The 20,799-nt window shown below is 57.6% G+C and overlaps 1 protein-coding gene across 15 annotated transcripts in view; it reads right to left on the reverse strand.

Annotated features, from left to right (window-relative positions):
• SCRIB (scribble planar cell polarity protein) overlaps window positions 1-20,799 on the reverse strand; it is a 78,882-nt gene that overhangs the window by 22,306 nt on the left and 35,777 nt on the right. For 6 of the 15 annotated variants that reach the window (XM_066626474.1, XM_066626478.1, XM_066626469.1 and 3 more), the window contains 10 exons: window positions 19,961-20,209; window positions 19,619-19,729; window positions 19,135-19,311; window positions 18,440-18,556; window positions 15,178-15,366; window positions 14,767-14,886; window positions 14,537-14,593; window positions 3,283-3,339; window positions 3,092-3,175; window positions 1,485-1,799 (listed from right to left, as the gene is read on the reverse strand). In XM_066626474.1, the coding sequence (XP_066482571.1) occupies window positions 1,485-1,799; window positions 3,092-3,175; window positions 3,283-3,339; window positions 14,537-14,593; window positions 14,767-14,886; window positions 15,178-15,366; window positions 18,440-18,556; window positions 19,135-19,311; window positions 19,619-19,729; window positions 19,961-20,209 (1,476 nt within the window). The remainder of the gene's footprint in view (window positions 1-1,484; window positions 1,800-3,091; window positions 3,176-3,282; window positions 3,340-14,536; window positions 14,594-14,766; window positions 14,887-15,177; window positions 15,367-18,439; window positions 18,557-19,134; window positions 19,312-19,618; window positions 19,730-19,960; window positions 20,210-20,799) is intronic. The other 9 variants (XM_066626481.1, XM_066626480.1, XM_066626479.1 and 6 more) reach the window with 6 other exon arrangements.

A 20,799-nucleotide genomic window follows, 5' to 3' on the forward strand; every position in this document is an offset into this window, starting at 1 on the left:
GGGGGGGGGATGTCCCTGCTGCCTCAGGGTGGCCATGATGAGGTCTGAGCCCAGACCAGCTTGGCCAGCTGTAAGCAGACCCCTCTCGGGCAAGAGGCTGGAGCTCGGCAGCTCCAAGCTGTCCTGGGTGATGCCAACCGTCTGCGTCCGTTTCAGTCTGGTTTTGGGTCTGCCTGCCCTGATGGGTGACCTTTGGTGACAGGAGGACGGGAAAAGATTTCCCAGTGGCTGCACCTGGGGAAGGGAGTGGGAGATGAACTGACAAAAGTGGGGTGACCAAGCAGGCGAGAGAGAGAGGAGTCTGGAGGATGAGGAAACTGTGGAGGACTGCACCACCTGCCTATCTGCTGCTAGGGAGGCTGGCAGGCAGCCCCATGGAAGCAGCAGCTGAAGGAGCTTCCGAACCAGCACACTCACAGCCAGGGCCGGGCCTTGAGGTCTGGACCCCAAAAGGAGCAGGGTGACTCTGGGGCGCTGGCCTGCATTTCTGGGCAAACCACAGGGGGGCAGCTTGCCTCTGTCTGCTCCCGTGAAAGCAGCCAAAGTGTGTTCCGAGACCAAGACAGCCCCTGAGAGACCCGCAAGCCGAAGGGAGCTGCCTGGTCCGTCAGGGGCACCGAGGGGTTCTTGTGGCTCCTGGTGAGGCCTCTTGCCGGCTCCCAAGCAGCCGGGATGGAAAGCAATCACTGTCGTGCGCCTCCGCCACAGCACCTCCAACGGCAGCCGCCTGCTGTGAGCCACTTCCAGGCGATGTGGCTGGGCGGGCTGCTGGCGTAGAAACAGAGCCGCTTGTCGCTCCAGGCGCAGGGGCGGGGAGTTGCCGCCACAAGCGCCCAGTCACAGGAGACAGGCATGTGGCCCCATGTCCATCTGCGCCATTGCGCAGAGCACCAGACCTGCCCAGCAGCGACAAGGCCTGAGGGAGCGGGGAGACTCCCGGCTCACTTCCACCTGATGGAACGCTCCTTGCTCGAGCTTTGAGGTGTGGGCCCAAGTCCTCTCCCAGAAAAGCAGCCAGGTGCTGCGGTGGCATTCAAACGGCCCCACCACTGCCTGAGACAAGCGCTGCCAGAATTTGAGGCCCGGCCTGGAAGCCAAGGGGGTGTCCTTCCCACTGAGGGTTTCTGCCTATCAACCAAGAGGAGGACTTCCCAGAAGGACAGGCTGCCCCACTCCAGCACTGCCAGAGGGGTGGTTCTGCCCTCCCCACGGCTGGCCCCCTCCACAAAGTCCTCCAGCAGCAGAGCACGCCTTCAATTCAGAGACCCCTTAAAGCTGTCAAGGACTGCTGAAAGCCACCCCCCCCCCCGCACACACACACACAGCAAATGATCCCTGCATGCACCACACACAGGCAGCCCACAGGTGGAGGAAGGGCCGAGCCCAAGAGCGGGCCCCTCCGAGACTCCACCGCCCAGAGCCAGCAGGTGGGGGGACATGCGGCAACACAGCACACAACAGGCAGGGCAGGCCAGAGCGCTTGCCTGGGCACAGAGGCTGGTCTTCAGCACACCCCCCTGGCCGTAGCCAAGAGGAGGGCCCCCCAAGCAGGCCAGGCCTCGCCGATTGGCCACCACAAAGGGGTTGGCGCTGAAGAGGATGGGCTGGGAATCCACGGAACTCTGCTCCTCCGGGCACTGGGCTTGCTCCTGCGCAGGCTGCACTGCAAGGACGGACCTTCTGGCAGAGGCCGCAGCAGTGCCGCTCGCAGGACCAGGGCCTGAGCAAGGGACAGGGCTGGCAGAAGTCTCTGGCCCTGGAACCGGCTGCGAGTCTACGTCCATCCCACAGCAGAGGGGCTGAGAAGGAGAGACACGGTCACGGGCCAACCCTGGCAGGCACAGGTGGGCAAGGAGGGGGGTCTGCGCAGTCCGCCCCACACAGTGCCACCAAGAGTCCCGGAACACCCACCCACAGAGCTCCCACGCAGGCCGGGGGTGGGGGCACTGCTGCCCTGCAGCGGAGACAGAACCTCCCTCCTCTCCTGCGGACATGCCTCATTCCCCCATCACACCAGCCATCGCCTCAGCCAGGACCCTGGGAAAAACGGGCGCCTCATTTGCCTCGAGTCCACTGCCACTGTCAGGGGCAACCAGGAGTTCATCTGCTCCGTGCTTCTAGACCTCAGTCACCGTGCAGGCTGCCCGTGTTCAACTCCAACCGACCCCAAATGGTCTCACCACCTCGCACAAGGAAGACACGCCAACCTCTCAGCCATTTGGACTGCCCTTCCCAGCCTTTGCCAGTCCTGTGACACTGCTCTTGCTGTGCGTGGTGCCCAAATGCCAAAAGATGACTGGGGGCTCGCCAGCCCCCCTCCCCCAGCACATCTGCCTGGACACTCCTCTTCCTTTCGTCGGCAGGCACTGGCAACACACCCTGCCCTCGCAGAGCCAGCCGTCCATCTTCCACCAAGTCCCCAAAGCCTCTGGACTGGCCGAGCACTCGACCCAAGTACTCCTCCCGACCCAGGAAGTGCAGGAGAGAGGCTGCTGGGGGGCCAGACAAAGCAGTCTGGCCTGGGGCTACCTGGGAGATGCCAGGCCAGCCACAGGGCTGGGCTTCCTCTGCTCCTCCCACCCCACCCCAAAGAGAGACCACCGCTTGGCTGCTTTCCCAGCCTCCCATCCCCAGCCTGGAGCAAGCTGCTGCTGCTGCTGCTGCTCTGGAAGGTCCCACTGTCACCCCTCCCAAGCCAACTGCAGGCTCAAAGGGTCAGGCCTGAGGAAATACTGGAGAGCCCCCCCCAGAAGCTCACAAACAGCAGAGCTGGATGGCAACAGACTCTCCCCACGGTGGCCCCAGTGACCACCGGGAGCAAGCCCCCCTCTGCGCAGCCCACCCCATTTACAGACCCTCCTCACATTCCAGCCAAACAACTGCTAGTCTAATCCTGGTATTCAGAGAGCAGCAGAAGCAGCTGTTCTGAAGGAACTACACTCCCCCCCCCGCCTTTCCCAAGTATTTACTAGTCCAGTGGTGGAGGGGGGCACAAATAACAGACCTCTGGCTGCTGCCTGTGCAGCTTCCACACTCCCTCTCCCCCCCCACCAGGAAGGCCCCCCTAGAGAGGGCCCTGCAAGGTACTCACGTTGCGGCCAGGCTTCTGCAGGCTGCTGCTGGGCAGGGCTGCCAGGGTGCGGTAGTCCAGCATCAGGGGCTGAGCCCTCAGGTCCTGCAAAGGAAGGCAAGGGCGGCTCAGGGAGGGCAGTGGCTCCCACGGACAGGCAGAGCTCCTCCAGCCCGGCTGCGCCCTCCCTCGTGCGCCTCCACCGCTCTCACCTCCTCCTCCGTGGCCAGGAGCCGTGTGGCTGCCTCCTGCTCCTGGCGCATCTGCTCCTTCCCAGGGACAGAGAGCAAAGGCAAAGAGAGAGCAAGAGGGGGCGTCAGCTTGAGGGGCAGGGGAGGTCAAGGACACACCGCAGAGGAAACAAGGGGGGAGGGGGGCAGGCCAGGACTAGCAACAGACACCCTGGAGCAGCAGGAAGGCCAACACAGAGACCAGCAGCACCCCAATCCGTCCCGCTGAGTCAGTGAGGGTGCGAGTTAAGGGAGAGAAGGTTGTGGGCCACAAAGTGCCTGGCTACATTTCAGTGTGACGCACTAGTGCGCACCAGAGAGCAGCTGAGCACCCCCAGCCCACCAGTCAGAGCAGCACTTCTGGCAACAGACTCATGAGGCAGGCCCCCCCATCCCTCAAAGCCACCCAAAAGGGAGAAGGTCGGCCTGTCACGGGAACCACCTGGGTGGATCTTGCGAGCTGGTGCACAGGGAGCAACTTCTGTGTTCCTGAGCCTGCCCACACCCTCGCCCGCCAGGATCTGCCACCTCTCTGCAGGGCAAAACAGAGGAAGGCAGCGGGGGAGAGCCATGGAGCTTGACGGACACGGGTCCTGGGAAAAGCATCAGGAGCCCCGAGCACCTGCCCTGGTGACCAACCGGACACGCTGGATGATCAGGACGATCAGGGGGCTGGAGGACAAGCCCTACGAGGAAGATTGAGGGAACTGGGCATGCTCAGCCTGGAGAAGAGAAGGGATACGAGAGCTCTCTTCAAATACCTCAAGGGCTGTCACGTGGAGGAAGGGAACCATTTGTGCTCAGCTGCCTCTGAAAGCAGAACTAGACCCGAGGGGTACAAACTGCAGGAGGGGAGATTTCGACTAGGCAGCAGGAAAAATCCCTGACGCCGGGGGCGGTTCGGCAGAGGAACAGACTGCCGAGAGGTGGTGGACTCTCCCTCAGGGGGGATATTCAGGCAGAGGCTGGACAAGCACCTGCTGGAGATGCTCCGAGAGGATTTCCTGCCTAAGGCAGGGGGTTGGACTAGATGACCTATGAGGCCCCTTCCATGATTTCATGATGCTATGATCAGTGGCAGCTGCCTGCTGCTCAGGCGGGGGTGGGGAACGCACCCCTCTGCCCACAAGCCCTGCGCAGACTCCCAAGCGTTGTCCTTGGATCCCGCAGGGAGGACACAGCTCTGCAGTGCTCCCTGCGACTCTACCACAACGCACTGGGTGTAGGCACCCACCCTGGCTGGCTGGCCGCCCTAGCCAGGCACTCTGTCAACCGCCAACCACTCAGCAGCCCAGGGAACATGCGGTGTGCAATCCGTTCTGGATATTGCCAGGCTTCCCCCAAGAGGGTTCTGCGCATCACAGAGGAGCGAGTGATGCAGAGAGCGCAGTCATGATAGCCAAGACCCCACCTCCGAACCGCAGACTCCTGGTGTGTGAGAGTAGTTTTTCCGGTGCTAAGAATCTCTTGCCGGAAAGATCTCTGACTTGCCTGCGCCGAGGCACCTCTGCCCAAGCACCTGAGGCTGGGAGACTCTGCAGTGCCAACTGGCCAGTGCTGCAGCTCCACAGACTTGGGAGGGGTACCTGGGCAGGCAAAACCACCTTGGTGGGCGCAGGGCCGATTTCACCACCTTTCTGCGCCCAGGGGCAGAAGCTCCCTGAATGCAGCTCCCCAAGCACAGATCCCTGCGACAGGCCATCTAGGGCAGTGCCTCCAAGCGCCATGTTGCTGGGTGGGTGCTCCAACTTCCTGCACATGCTCAGAAGCTATGCTCTCAGACATTAAGCTTAAGCCATTTCTGCCCGAAGTTGCATATACGCAACAGGGGCCAAATGCCCATGCCTGTGAGCTGGGCAAAAATGGGTTCATCCATAAGAGGCTGTGAGCTTCCCACTCCAAGTTCTGAAACCCTTTGCACTGAGGTGACTGCAAGGAGGGTCTTGAGCAGGAGTCAGCAACCTTAAACACGCAAAGAGCCATTTGGACCCGTTTTCCAGGAAAAAGAAAACCTTGGGAGCCACAAAATCCTTTTGACATCTAAAATGAAGATAACACTGCATATATAGTTTGCGCTCCCCTCTTGTAGGTCCCAGTTATATAATACACTCCCCTCTTAGAGGTCCCACTAAAAATCAGGTCCAGACCCACAGTTGGAGAACAACAGTTTTAGATTGTGCACAGGTGAACTGCTTGTGAAGGATACTGTCATTCTTTACTGTCATTTACTTCTGTACTTCTGTAAATGCCTTTCCACACAATACTACCTCTGAACAAGACCACTTAGTACTACTTTACACTGTTCACAAAGGTGCTCCTGAACAAACAAGCTAAGAGTTCAAAACTGCATAAAATAAAAGGTATACTAACAGTGATTACTTCCCAACCATGAAATATGCTTTGGTGCACATATACAGTATGTTACACATACAGTATACAAACATATACAGAATACCATCTGGTGCAGGGGTCTCCAAACCCCTTTCAAGTTTCCAAGTGAAGGAAATGGGGCAGTGAGAGTGTGAGTGAGCGACGGGGGATGCCGAGTGGGGAGCTCGAAGGCTGTAATCCTGTGCACACTTTCCTGGGGGTAAGCACAATGGGACTTACTTCTGAGGAGACACGCACAGGAATGTGCTCTGAGCTTGGGAGGAGGACAGAGCAGCTGCACTCAATTGCTTGCTTTTGCCTTGGTTCCGTGGGGTCAGGGCTGCTTGTGGGAAGGGGGGTCATCAGGGTGTTCAAACCCCTTTGTTTACATGCCCTCCCATACACGGGCAGGCAGCTGGCGCTGTGGCTCGGGCAGGAGGGAACGTGCGCCTGCAGCGGCGGTGGGGGGGGCTTGCCCTTGGCGGCAGTGCGGGCTTTTTGGGTAGGAGCTGTTCCGGCGCCCTCCTCTTCCTCCTGCCCGCACCGTCCCTCTCTGATCTGGCCTCACCTGTGTTGGCTGGAAGCTCAGCACTTGAGGTGTGGGGCGGGCAGTTGGGCTACTTCTCAGCGCAGCTGCATGTGCGGGTACGCCAGCTGTTCGCACCGTCCTATGGGGCGCAGCCGCAGGAGGCATGGGAGCTGCACGCGTGCGCTCGGGCTGGTGAGCAGTGGCTGCCTCGCAGGAGGGGCAAACCCCTCCCCCCGGGACGGGTTGGCCCCGCAGGGAGCCGCAGCAGGCGGCTGAAAGAGCCACTTGCGGCTCCAAAGTGGCAGGTTGCGGACCCCAGGTCTTGAGTGTCAGGGGAACCCTGGCCACAGGCTCAAAAGGCAAAGCCATCAGTGCCTTGTGGTGGCATCTTGCCTGGAAGCCTTTAAGAGGGGATTGAACAAATTTCTGAGGAAAAGTTCATCACGCGTTACAAGTCATGGTAGGTATGTGCAAGGTAGAGGCAAGATGCCTCTGATGGCCAGATGCAGGCGAGGGCACCGGGACGCAGCTTGTCTGTTCTCGTGTGCTCCCTCAGGCATTTGGTGGGCCGCTGTGAGATACAGGAAGCTGGACTAGATGGGCCCTTGGCCTGATCCAGCAGGGCTCTTATGTTCACTCTGTGAAGATCCCAACTAGGGAACCTGTGCGCAGTAGGTGGATTCAAGTGGGAAACACCTTTAAGAAATCGTTTGATGTGTGAATGGGAAACCACACCATGCTCGCTACCAGCGCACAGGGTCCCATTAATGGCCACCACCTGCCTGCGGTGAGTGTTGGCACTCAATTCTTTTTTTAGTCCGGCTTGGAGAAATTTCAGGACATGCTTCGTTCTGACCTTGGTGGCCAACAGGCCCCTGTCCGGACGGAAACTTTATTCAAGTAGCTCCATAGCTCAACCTGCTGCAGTCCCTTCTGGAGGCGAGGAGGGTGGACAGAACCCCTGTGGAGTACCCACATCTAGTCAGTGCCTCCTGCACAAGCTGCAGGCCATTAGCTGGAACAGAGCTGGTTGAGGGCGATAACCCTCCAATGGTGGCAGCCTCCAGCGGCCCCCAGACTCCAGCTGCGGTAGGGCCAGGAACCACGGACGCCTTGGCCAAAGGGGCGCAACCAGAATCACCTCTGCTCTTTCTACTTGGACCTTTGCTAAAATGAGGGGCAACAGCTGCACTGGGGGAAACAGGCACAGAAGGCCCAGAGGTTGTGGCCTGTGAAGGACGTCTGCACACGGCCCCCTCCACGGCAGGCCTGGAGAAAAACCTTGTCAGCTGTGCGTTCTCCCTGGAGGCAAACAGAGCTACAGTTGGAGGCCCCAGCCAGTGTCACCTCTCTGAACACCGGGGTGCAGCTGTCACTCCAAGTCACTGACTTGTCTGCTTAAGTCATCTGCTGTGCTTACTGTCCCGGCCAGGTGTTCAGCTCATATGGAGGCCAGATACCGCTCTGCCCATAAGAGGAGCTGGGCTGCCCCCTCACAAGTTTCCTGGAGCACGTCCCACCCTGGCGGCAGTCATGGAATCTGTCTGAAGCAGCACCTGCTGGCCTGACATCTGAAGGGCCAAACAAATGGCCGAGCTCCAACCAGTTTATGCTATTCTTGCTCTCGTCCACCGACCACGTTCCCTGCGCCATCTCCTGCTGCATGTGGGCTCCCCAACCTAACAGACTCGTATCTGTGGTGACCACAACTTGTTGGGGAAGCTCCAGTTGTACTCCCTGGGCAAGCCTGATCAGCACCAACCACCACGCTAGGCTCTCCTTCAAGAACTCGGGGATCTGCACCCGAAGATGTATCCTGTGCTCTCTACTGCAAAGGTGGGGCTGGAGCGGCATCTGCGACAGGCGCAGGTAGAATCTGGACCGTGGGACGATGTCCTGACAGGACACCATTAGACCCTGCAGTCTGGCCAAGGTCATTCGGTCCATGATGTTTGTGGCCCTGCTCCTGTTGACTAACTGTGCTGATCCAGGAAGACGGACAGCAAGAATGCTCCCATGTCAATCAGAAGACCCAGGTGCTCGATCCTTTGGGTGGGTACCAGAAAACTCTTCTTCTCATTCACCACAAACCCATGTTGCTGAAGGCAAGCTAGCGTGACCCTTACGTCTGTCAGAGCCTGGGCACGGGAGGGCGATTTGATCAGGATATTGTCCAGATAGGGAAAAGTGATACCCTCTGTAGGCGCAAGTATGTTACCACAGCCACCAAGAGTTTGGTGCAAACCCTCAGCACTGCTGTCAACCACAGACCCATCTACGTAGTCCAGCTTCCTTTGTCTCACAGGAGCCCAGCCAATGCTTCAGGGAGCACACAAGACAGACACCTTCCTACTGGAGGGTAGACTTTAAGGGTTGGCAACCTTCAGTCTCGAAAGACTATAGTATAAGCCTACAGCACCAAGTATTCCCAGGCAGTCTCCCTTCCAAGTACTAACCAGGCCCTGCTTAGCTTCCGAGATCAGATGAGATTGGGCATGTGCAGGGTAACAGTTGCTGCAGGGTAGACTTTGTGCTCATACTTATTCTCCATAGGGGACTGAGCGCTTCGTCCAAAAGCCTGGTGCCTTGAAGAGGCGCCACCTAACTTGGTAACTGAGGCGGCATCTCCGTCCCACTGCCTCAGCCAAGCATTACATCTGGCTGCCACATTCGCTGCCAAGGCCCTGGCAGAAAGCTGCATAAAATGGAGTCTGCCGAGAACACAGCTGCCAGGGAGATCTTTTTAGGCAATGCTTTGCCTCCTGGGGGAGCAAGGGTGCAGAAGCAGCCGGCTCCTCGTCCCACAGGTGTGGCTCAGGCCGTAATGGAGTTAGTTGCTGAAGCTCTCAGGCCCTGCCCAGACACTTGAACATTTCTTTTAAGAGAGCTGTCTCTTAAAACACACTACGATCGCAGTGGTCCCCGTTCACCCTCCAAAGGCAATATCGTGGAGGAAGAAATGGCTACAATTGGGGTATCCACAGAGAGGACCTGGAGCTTCTACATCAGGGGTGCTCACACTTTTTTGGCTCGAGAGCTACTTCGAAACCCAGCAAGGCCCGGAGATCTACCAGGGGGGAAGGAAGCGTCTGACAGACACCCCCTTTAATGTATGGAGCCCCTGCTGGAGTCTAGTCAGTTTCATCAGTTTTGTTGCTGCATGCCTGAAGAGCAGCTAAAGTGTCAGTTTCAGTTTAGTGTCAGCTAAATATGTCAGTTTCGTCTAGTCACTAGACGAAACTGACATATTAACAGTTTGGAGAGACAGGGCTCCGCGATCTACTCATTTTGCCTCGCGATCTACCGGTAGATCACGATCCACCTATTGAGCACCCCTGTTCTACACTGTCTTGTCTGATAAGGAATACAGCCAATCAGTGATTTGGGAATTGTGGATGGAGTGAGCCCAAGCATCCTCAAGCACTCTGAGAAGGGCACAATGTCTGGCTTCGCCGGTCCCCGCGGAAAAAGTAATTTTGCCCTGGAAGATGTCCCCAACTTCTCTGGCTGGGTTTTGCTTCAGGAGGACTCAGATACAGTGCTTGAAACACCTCAGAGAGTACCCTGGGACACAACTGTGCTGGGAACAAACTAGCCAGTTTCTGGGACTCATATTCCTCTTCCTCTTCCCCATCCCCCGACAACTCCCCTTCCTCTTGGCCTTTTACTGAGGAGCCCAGGGAAGGGCCTTAGACTTGCCTGCCCAGACCTTTGGGGAGAGGGGGAAGGAGTCAGCCCAGATGTGTCCAAACTGGTGGAGAACTCTGCATCACCATCAGAGCTAGGGAACTGTTTGCACCTGGCCTTGAGTGGGGGGGGGGGAACAGACTAGGTCCCCCTCCCCCCACAGAAGACCTGCTCGCCCCAGTACCTGCCTCCATGTTGCACACCCCTTGAGAAGGGAGATCCTCCTTGAGGCAGGAACTCTCCCTGGCTGCGGGGCTGGTGCGGGGAAAATGCGAGTCACTCCACTGCCTCACAGGGGCGCGGTAGCAACCTGCTCCAAAGCTAACCACTACTCCGGACCTGCTAGCAGAGTTCTGAGTCGCAGCGGTTTCCCCTGGGGAAAGCGCTCACCCGCGCTCCTGTTCCTCTTGCCGCTTCTGCCCTGTTTGCCTTCTGTCTGCTGATGGTGCGGCTCCAGAGAGGCTTCTACTGGGTCTTAGAGAGCCCCACTTCAATGGAGAAGCCAGTGGGGCCTGCTGAACCCCCGCCCTCCGTGTAGGGCCCACTCCTGCCTCTGGGAAAATGGGGATGGAAGACAGGAAACATATAGGAAAGGGTGGCGGAGGAAAGAGAAAGCCAAAACTGGGGACCAGGGAACCCCTCCCCAGGAGGCAACAAGTTTCAGTTCAGCCTGGCCTCGTGGAGGGGAAGGGCTACCATCTCTGTGATGAATGCCCCCCTCCCTCTTACAGAGAAAAGCAAGAACCCGGGACCAGGACGAGAGCAGCAGAACAGACAGAGGAAGCGCCCAGCACAGTCCCAGCACTGCTTCCACTTGAACAAGAAACGGAGCAAGCCAAGGGCCAGTGGTGGCTGGGGGTCCCAAGAGGAAGGAGGGCGGTGGCAAAACCGCATGGTGTGAAGGTGGGCATGGAAGGCCCCGAGGCAGAGGCAAACTTCCCAGCCGTGCGAGAGCAGAGATGCTAGGAGGCTTGACAGGCAGAGGGGGCACTCAAACCTGACCCACACCAGAGCTCTGAAAGTGGAAAGAGGGGCACAGAATGCTGCTGGAGCAAGCCAGCACCAGAAGGTGCAGATTCGTGCCTTGGTCCCACAATCAGATCTCCCCAGTTCTGTGTTGAGACGGCAGGGAAGGTGGCACACCCTGCCAGGGTCTCCCCAGAGCAGACCGGAGACAGTGTGGTTCCCCACAACCCCCAGGCCTCATCCCACAGGCTGCCCAGCACCGAGGACAGGCTGATGCCTTTGAGCAGCTAGTCATGCAGCCCACCAGAGGACAGGTGACTCTGAATTTAATATTGTGCAGTACTCAGGACCCGGTTAGAGATGTCAGTGTTACTGAGCCATTGGGGAACAGTGATCATGCTGTGATCCGTTTCAACATGCACATCAGGGGAAGAATACTGGGCAAATCTCTCACAAAAACTGTTGACTTCCAACAAGCAGACTTCCCTCAAATGAGGAGGCTGGTTAGAAGGAGGTTGAAAGGGAAGGTAAAAAGAATCCAATCTCTCCAGAGTGCATGGAGGCTGTTTAAAACAACAGTAATAGAAGCCCAGCAGAAGTGTATACCGCAAAGGAAGAAGGGCTCAACTAAGTCCAGGAGGTGCCCGCATGGCTAACAAGCCAAGTTAGAGAGGCCGTAAAGAGCAAGGAAGCTTCCTTTCTTAAATGGAAGTCTTGCCCTAATGAGGAGAATAAAAAGGAACATAAACTGTGGCAAAAGAAATGTAAGAAAGTGATATGGGAGGCCAAGAGAGACTATGAGGAACGCATGACCAGTAACATTAAGGGGAATAATAAAAGCTTCTTCAAATATGTCAGAAGCAGGAAACCCGCCAGAGAAGCGGTTGGCCCTCTCAATAGTGAAGGAGGGAAAGGGGAGATCAAAGGAGACTTGGAAATGGCTGAGAAATTATGAGTTCCTGGCATCTGTCTTCACAGCAGAAGACCTCGAGCAGATACTGCTGCATGAACGGCTCCTCCTGACTAAGGAATTAAGTTGGATAGAGGTTAAAAGAGAAGATGTTTCAGACCTAAATGATAAATTAAAGTTCAATAAGTCACCGGGCCCTGATGGCCTTCACACAAGAGTTATTAAGGAATTGAAGAATGAAGTATCCTATCTCTTGACTAAAATATGCAACTTGTCCTTCAAAACAGCCATAGTGCAAGAGGAATGGAGGATAGCAAATGTCACACCGATCTTTAAAAAAGGGACAGAGAGGGGACCCAGGAAACTATAGGCTGGTCAGTCTAACATCTATTCAGGGTAAAATGGTGAAGTGCCACATTAAAGAAAGATGAACAAGCCTTGCTGAGGGAGAATCAGCCTGGCTTCTGTAAGGGTAAGTCTTGCCTCACCTTTTAGAATTCTTTGAAAAGGTCAACAGGCATGTGGATGCAGGAGAACCCGTGGACATTATATATCTGGACTTTCAGAAGGCGTTCGACACAGTCGCTCACCAAAGGCTGCTGAGAAAACTCCAAGGTCAGGGAATTAGAGAGCAGGTCCTCTCATGGATTAGGAACTGGTCGAGGTTCAGGAAGTAGAGAGTGGGTGTCAATAGACAATTTTCACAATGGAGAGAAATGAAAAGCGGTGTGCCCCAAGGATCTGTCCTGGGACTGGTGCTTTTCAACCTCTTCATAAATGACCTGGAGACACGGTTGAGCAGCAAGGTGGCTAAGTTTGCAGACGACACCAAACTTTTCCGAGTGGTAAAGACCAGAAGTGATTGTGAGGAGCTCCAGAAGGATCTCTCCAGACTGGCAGAATGGGCAGCAAAATGGCAGATGCGTTTCAATGTAAGTAAGTGTAAAGACATGCACATTGGGGCAAAGAGTCCAAACTTCACAGATAGGCTAATGGGTTTTGAGCTGTCTGTGACAGATCAGATCTTGGGTGGTAGTGGATACCTCGGCGGCAGTGAAGAAGGCCAATTCTATGCTTGGGATCATTAGAAAAAGTATTGAGAATAAGATGGCTAATATTGTAATGCCATTGTACAAAACGATGGTAAGGCCACACCTGGAGTATTGTGTCCATTTCTGGTCGCCACATCTCAAAATGGATATGGAGATGGAAAAGGTGCAGAAGAGAGCAACTAAGATGATTTCTGGGCTGGGGCACCTTCCTTATGAGGAAAGGCTTTGGCGTTTGGGCCTCTTCAGCCTAGAAAAGAGGTGCCTGAGGGGGGGCATGATTGAGACATACAAAATTATGCATGGGAAGGATAAAGTGGATAGAGAGACGCTCTTTTCCCGCTCACTCAACACCAGAACCAGGGGACATCCACTCAAATTGAGTGTTGGGAGAGTTAGGACAGACAAAAGAAAAAGTTTGTTTACTCAGCGTGAAGTTGGTCTGTGGAACTCCTTGCCACAGGATGTGGTGATGGCATCGGGCCTAGATGCCTTTAAAAGGGGATTGGACAAATTTCTGGAGGAAAAATCCATTACGGGTTACAAGCCATGTGCATGTGCAACCTCCTGATTTTAGAAATGGGCTATGTCAGATGCAAGGGAGGACATCAGGATGGAGGTCTCTTGCTGTCTTGTGTGCTCCCTGGGGCATTTGGTGGGCCGCTGTGAGATACAGGAAGCTGGACTAGATGGGCCTATGGCCTGATCCAGCAGGACTGTTCTTATGATCCAAAGCAAAGTTACTAGCCCCTGGACTAGACTCCCCAGAGCTCATGTCACATACCCATAAGGCACTGTTTCTCAAACAGTGGGTCTGGACCTACCAGGTGGATCATGAGCCAATTTCAGGTGGATTCCCATTCATTCAATATTTTATTTTTAGTATATTAGACTTGATGCCAACAAGGTATGTGACTGCATTTGGGGAGATCTGTACTTTGAGGAGACTACAATGTGTACGTTTTAACAATGATAAATCAATGGGCTTACTAAGTGTGGATACGATTGCAGTCTAGGATTGTTAAAAAACGTTCCTGCTTGATGATGTCACTGCTGGCCATGATGTCACTTCCAGGTTAATGACATCACTTCTGGTGGGTCCCAAGAGATTATCATTCTAAAAAGTGGTCCTGGGCTAAATAGTTTGAGAATCGCTGCCATGAGGTGTCCGCAAAAGCCTGCCCCACTCTTGACAACAGACCCAGAGCGCTTGCCTGGCAGTTGCGAGAGGCTCAACTCTACCATGCCCACAGCAGCCCTGCAAGCTAACAGGGTGCCTTGGGCATTGCTTGGAGGGTTCAAAGCAGGGCTTGCACAGAGGCCTGCCTACCCTGCTGTCCTCCCTGCACCCTGGGATCACTCCCAGACCATTCCGCTTGCTCGGCAGCAGCAAACATCCCTTGTCCACAAGCAGGTGCTGCAAGCACAAAGCTGACCACAAGCATTCCATGCAAGCAGCGAGGGCCTCACTGGTACAAGCACCCAGACAGAGGGCGCCCATTTCAGCGCCACCCCCCTCGCCAAGACTTCACACACAGCCATCCTCTGGAAATGCCCATCTTGGCCAAGAGGACCCAGGAGGGGGCGCAGGTAAGCACAGGCAGCAAAGCAGAAAGGATAGGGGTGTGCTCCCCCTTTTGAGAGAGGGGGAAAGCGAGTGCTGCTGGCTGGCTGGCTGGCTGGCTGGCTGGCTGGGGGAGCGGCACCAGCGCCAGAGAGTCTCACCACTTTCTCCATCTCTTCCCTCTCCCACTGGGTTGTCTCCCTCACCATCTCCATCTCCTGAGGACAAAGGAGATGGGCAGAGACTCATCAGACAAACCACAGCCAGATCACAGAGGAGCTGTGGGGGAAGAGGGGGTAGACAGAACTGGCAGGGGAAGGAAGGGAGGGAGGGCTCTCCCTTCCATAGTGACACCCTCCCCTCCCCGCAATTGCAAACCAGGAGCCCCCACCTTCTGAAGGATATCCAGCTCCTCTGGACTGAGATCCCGGTCAATGGACGAAATGCTCTCCAAGCTGTTCTTGCGCCCGATTCCGGCTGCAAAGGGGTTGGCAATGATCCCTGGAGACATCTGTAAGAGAGGCAGAGAACGTGCGGCAAAAGTAGACAGGTGCCCAGCAGAGGGGCCCTGCCCGGGAAGAGCGGGACGGATGTCTTCAGGGGGGCTCATGAAATGGAGGAGGAACAAGCGGGTTGTAACCTGCCTCTCAGTCACCCTTAGGACCCTTAAGCGAACCCACCACTAAGCGGCATTCAAAATCAAAATCGAAAGCAGAGCAGCAGCCCCACAGTGTGAACAAAGTAAACGAGGGGGGGCAGGGAGTGGGGCAGAGTGCAGCTGGCACTGGTGGGGCCCCCTTACCTCCATGGCAGCCACAGCCCTGGCATCAAAGCCGTCACAAACAAGAACCAGGAGTGCGTCCCCCACTGCACGCAGGATCTGGACTGCTTCCGTGTGAGTCATGCCCAGCAGGCTCTGGTGGTTGACCTCCAGAATGCGCATCCCCACCTTCAGCCGGCCATCCCGGGCTGCGGCCCCTGTGGAGCTGACCTGCAGGGCACAAGGCAGGCGGTGGCGTGGACCTGGTGCGGTTTGGCCCACACTGCTGGGAGACTCCTCCTCCTGGTCCCCAGGCAGGGCGGCCTGCAGCAAGGAATCCCTAGGAGAGGGTTCGCTCCCCGGACAGGGCTGCAATTTGGAAGGTCTCCCCCCTTCAGTCCAACCTCCTGGACTTGGACCAGTAGGACGGACCTCAGTAGGCAGCAGGCCCCCAGGAGTCAGCCTGCCCAAGCTCACACCAACGGCACTAACCCTGAACCACGCCCCCCCCCACCCAGCTGGGGCAGGCAGACTGGCCCATACAGAACCATAGCACGGGGGACTCACAGGTCCACTCCCCTCCCCCCTCCAGGGGCTCTGGTGTGGCTCAGCTTGCACGGCTGGGACACAGAGAAGTGGTGCCTCCCTAAGGGGAGAGGGAATTGCCCTGCTGAAGTCTACCCTGCCAGCCAAAGTCCCAGCAGCCAAAGGCCACAACCACCAAGACTGATCCTGCCAGCACTTTGTGACTGTCCCTGATGCTGCTCTGCAGATTCCACCTCTGAAGAAGGAAGGATTTGCAACGGGTGTGAGAACTGCAGGGCGACTTGCCTGCCTGGTGTGAACGTTGTGGACATCACTTCTCATCTAGATAGGCTGGTAGAGACTGCTGGGGAGGAGGTAGCGGTCGTGGTGCATGTCAGCACCAACGACGTGGGGAAGTGTAGCCGGGAGGTCCTGGAGACCAAATTTAGGCTATAGGGTAGGAATTTGAAAGCCAGGACCCCAAAGGTAGCGTTCTCGGAAGTGCTACCTGTTCCACGCGCAGGGCCAGCTAGGCAGGCGGAGATCAGGGGTCTCAATGCGTGGATGAGACGGTGGTGTCGGGAGGAGGGGTTTAGATTCGTTAGGCACTGGGGAACGTTTTGGGACAAGCAGAGCCTGTACAAGAGGGACGGGCTCCACTTGAACCAGAATGGAACCAGACTGCTGGTGCATAACATTAAAAAGGTGGCAGAACAGCTTTAAAACTGATCCCTGGGGGAAGGCTGACAGGAGCAGAGGAGCATCCGGTTCAGGATTCCTCATCCCTATGGGATGAGGATGGGGAGGTTAGAGAACAACAAGACAAAGGCAGAGTAGGAGAAGAAATTGGGAATCGTAGCATGATGGGATGTGACAGACGGTTTGGCACAATGAGAGGATGCAGGGATCAAGGAGCTAATAAGCAGCCCATCCTGGGGCATTCCATGTCCAAATGCTTTTATGCAAATGCCGGAAGCAAAGATGGGAGAACGGGAATGTTTGGTGCCTAGAAAAAACTTTGATATCGTGGGCATAACGGAAAACTGGTGGAATGCAGAGAATCAGTGGGATACCGCAATCCTGGGCTATTAACGGTATAGGAGGGACAGGGAGGTGTGTGCTGGAGGTGGGGTGGGCATTTACGTTAAAGAAGGGAGGAAGCCTATGTCAGAATGCCAGATGCAAGGGAGGGCACCAGGATTTAGGTCTCTTGTTGTCTTTTGTGCATTTGGTGGGCCACTGTGAGATGCAGGAAGCTGGACTAGATGGGCCTTTGGCCTGATCCAGAGGGGCTGTTCTGTTCTTAAGGACCTGCATGCCCCAGGCGCTACCAGGCTCCTGGTCAAGCAAGTTGCAAGACCTGGAGGGCACCCCAGCCAAAGACCCGCCAGGCTTGCCGATATGTCCCTCAGTATGCAAACCACAGACAGGGGAGATCCATGCACCACACCGGGCTGTTCACCAGAAACCACCAGGGACTGATTTTCTGAAACCATTCTAGAGCAGGAATGCCAAACTCACTTCATACATCATGGTGCTGCTGAGGGCGGAAAGTAGCACCACTAGGCAGAAAGGGCCTTGTGTACACCCCTGAGTCCTTCTTAGGACTCTCTTAGGGAGTGCCCTCCTCTTCCTCAGGAGGCAATGGGTGGGGACAGAGGCACCTTCTTCTCAGAACAAATGGGAATTTGCCTCCGGGGAAGATGACAGGCCTGTTCTAAGGAGCTCCCACCCCATCGAAAAGCCATCACTCCTCACTGGCTGACAAGGCACTGATTTCCAACACCTCGGTAAGGTGACACCTGCCCCCCCCCCCGAAGGTTCTTGAGGGTGAGAGCCTGGGGGAACACACGACTGTGGGCTGGAAGGGGACCCAGTCACTGCTCCGAGAATCCAGCTAAGGTTCTGTCAGGACAAGCGCTGAACTCAAGAGGGATCGATAAGCACGTCCAAGGGAGGGAACTCTGCACCCTGCCTTCCCTATGACTGGGAACAGCAGCAGGAACCAACAGCAGGCGCCTTCTTCTTCAGACCGCTCCTAACGCCTGCCTGGCCTGGCACAATTACCTGCCCCCGGCGGTGCAGCCCCACTGGTTGCCCTCCACAGCCTGGAGCTGCAGCAGGTGCTCTTCCGGACACTGCCAGCTGCCAGATGCTCCTTCCTGGGTGTTCCGCAGTGCTGAGCCAGACCAAGCAGCTCCAACACACACTCCTGTCCGTCTGTCCCCAGGTCAGCCTTTCAGGCACCAGGAGGACCCAGAGGCAAAGCCTTCCTGCCCTCTGGCTGCAAAGCAGGCAGCCACCAGGAAGTCTCCCCCACCCCCTCCAAAAAGGCAGCTGGAATTCTGTAAGGAGAGGCTTCCTCCCTCCCTCCCACCAAGACAAGCCCTGAAGTGCCTGGCCGGAGCCCTGCTTCTCCACTGCCTGCTCTTCCGGGCCCAGGGGCTGTGCCCAGGGCTGACAGGCAGGTCCAGAGAGTGCGGGTGGGGGATACACAGGAGCAGAGAGCTTCCTGGCCTCCCGCAGCTCTCCAGCTGAGGACTGAGGAAGAGAGACAGTTCTCCACCAAACAAGCAGCTGCGGTGGCCAACCCACCACTTTCCAGAGGAATCCCCCTCCACCCCAAGATGAGTTCTCAGGCTACAAGCCCCCCCCCCACCAAGGGCAAGCAAGGTCAGCTTCTGGCCAGCCTCGCCTCATGGCCCCAGGGACCCCGGCACCTGCCTCGGGGAAGCAGACGGCTCACATGACGGTGGGGGGAGCATGTGCCACACCGTACCTTGGAGATGAAGATGCCCTCGTCCGTGGGGTCAAAGGGATTTCCTGCGTGGCCCTTGGCGCCACCCCGGATGCTGATGCCCAGTTTCTCTCCCGGTCTCTTTTCAATGCAGATCTCCTGCAAGCACAGGACGGCAGGGTGAGGCTTCCCCCTCCTGCCCCCCAGTCAGGTCACAGACCTCCTGGGGTCTCCTGAACAGAGCCCAGCCCACACAGAGACTCCTGCCAAGCCTGGACATTGGAGACTGCCAGGCGCCACCCCCAAGGAGAGGGCTGGGGGGAACTGCTGGCCCTCTCCCTGGCTCCCCCGCCCTCCAGTTGACCAGCTCCCTCCTACTCAGGGGTGCAGCAGGGCTTGGAAAGGCTCTCTCCAGAGCAGGGACAGTCCCCCACCTCTGCCTTCTCCGGCAGGCAGGCAGGCAGGCCCCAGCCTCAGAGCAGGCCCTGGGGGAGCAAGGACTGCTCCTGCCCTGAGGCGAGGATGGCCTGGAGACAGCACGATCCTGGAGTCCAGAAAGAGCCCAGCACGGACGGAAGGGCAGGCACGGGTCTCCTGGCACACGCCTGCATGTTCGAGGGCAGGGTGGGAAGGGGCTGTGCCCGACTGCAGGGATCTTGGGAGACAGAAGCGCTTCCGCAGGCCGAGCCCCTCCATGCCTGGAGGCCCCACGTAGCCGCTGGCCAGTCCCAACATACCTCCATGCCGGGCGGAGGAGGGTCCCGCCTGACCACCATCCTCAGCTCCTGGGCGTTGGAGAGCAGGGCGCTCACGGCCTCCTGGTGCGTGGCCTGTTGCAGGGGGATGCCGTTCACCTCCAGGATCCTGTCGCCCACGCGAAGCCCACTGCGGGAGGCCAGGCCCCGGGGGATGACCTACAGGGATAACCCAGGAACGGAGTGGGTGGGGTGGGGGAGGAGAGGGGGCTCCAGCTCCCCCCGCCCCAGCAAGGAGCACAGCTCAGCTCTCACTCCAAAAGGCACTGCTTGGAGGCAGGCAGGTGTGGAGCCCCTGGGACTGCCTGGGCAAAATGCCTGGTAGGCAAGGAAGTCTCAGAAGTCTGGGGGGGGCCCTCAAGCCCTCCCACTGGCAGATAGGCACCCCCATTCAGCTGGTGGCCCCTTGAGCAGCTGGCCCCTCCCCTGCCCAGGGTTTCCCCTCTCATCCCCCAGGTGCCTCTACCTTGGAAATGAAGACCCCGGGCTCATGGATGCCAAAGGGGTGGCTGGAGTGGTCGCTGCCCCCCACGATGCTGAGGCCAAGTGGGCCCCCCGCCTTGACCAGGCAGACCTCCTGCGCAGAGAGGAGCACGGCAAGATCAGGAGCTGCCGAGGGCCAGAGAGCCCTCCCAGAGCAGCAGGCCCCGGGGTGGGTGCAGGTCCCCTTCCCCAAGGAGGTGAGCAACGAGGAGAGCAGGCAGCTGCAGCTGCTGGGGTCCTGCCAGGTCTCCCGAGGCTCCCCAAAGAGGTTCGTGGACAGGCCTGCAGAGCACAGCTGCCCCACTGCCCCCCAGCACTTCCCTACCTCCACGGGGTACTGGCTGTCCAGGCTCTGCGGCAGGGGAGCCTCCTCCTCCGGCGGGCTGCTCCCCTTGTGGCTGGGGGGCGGCGGGGACTGCACCCGAGTCCGCTGCCCCAGGGGCAAGTCTCCCTCGCTCAGCTGAGCCGCGGCGGCAGCCTCTCTCTCTACCAGCAGTGCGATGGTGGGGGAGGCGGCAGTAAGCAGCGCTACGGCCTGATCATGCCTGGCTTCTGTCATGTCTACCCCATTGATCTAAAAGGGCCCCAAACCAGTGTCACTGCACTGGGAAGGGGGATAAAGAGGGCACGTGGCCCCAGACCCAACACACACCTCTCTCGCCCCCTCCCCGACCTCCATGGCAGCAGCTGAGCTCCCGGGTGAAGGACAGGAATCCCTGTGCTGGACTCCCCCATAACCTCTCCCCACTCAAAACCAGTCCCTGCAGGGGGGAAGGGAGGCTTTGCGCACAGGGTTGGGAGACTGCAAGGCAGTGTGTCGTCCCCCCCCCCCCCCGCGAGTAACCAAAGAGCACCTCCTGCGAGGGAAGAAGGTTCCCCTGATTCAGGCCTCTGAAGAGCAAGAGGGAGGTGCCGTCCCCACTGGGGACACACACACCCAGTGCCTGAGGGCGGGGGACAGAAAAGAGGGGGCGAGAGAGGCAGGCAGGCAGGCAGGCAGGCAGAAGCCAGCACTGACAAGGCCGTCTCAGGGCTTACCCAGGCTGGCAGTCCCGCCAACAGTGCTCTGAGCACGGCTGCCGGAAGAGACGTCCTCCCTCCACCAGCACAGGCGGCGGCGGCAGCCCCAGGCCAGCCCCAAGCAGGTGATGGAGGGAGCAGGAG

Source organism: Tiliqua scincoides, chromosome 4 (assembly GCF_035046505.1).
Source record: "Tiliqua scincoides isolate rTilSci1 chromosome 4, rTilSci1.hap2, whole genome shotgun sequence".
NCBI classification, from domain to species: Eukaryota; Metazoa; Chordata; class Lepidosauria; order Squamata; family Scincidae; genus Tiliqua; species Tiliqua scincoides.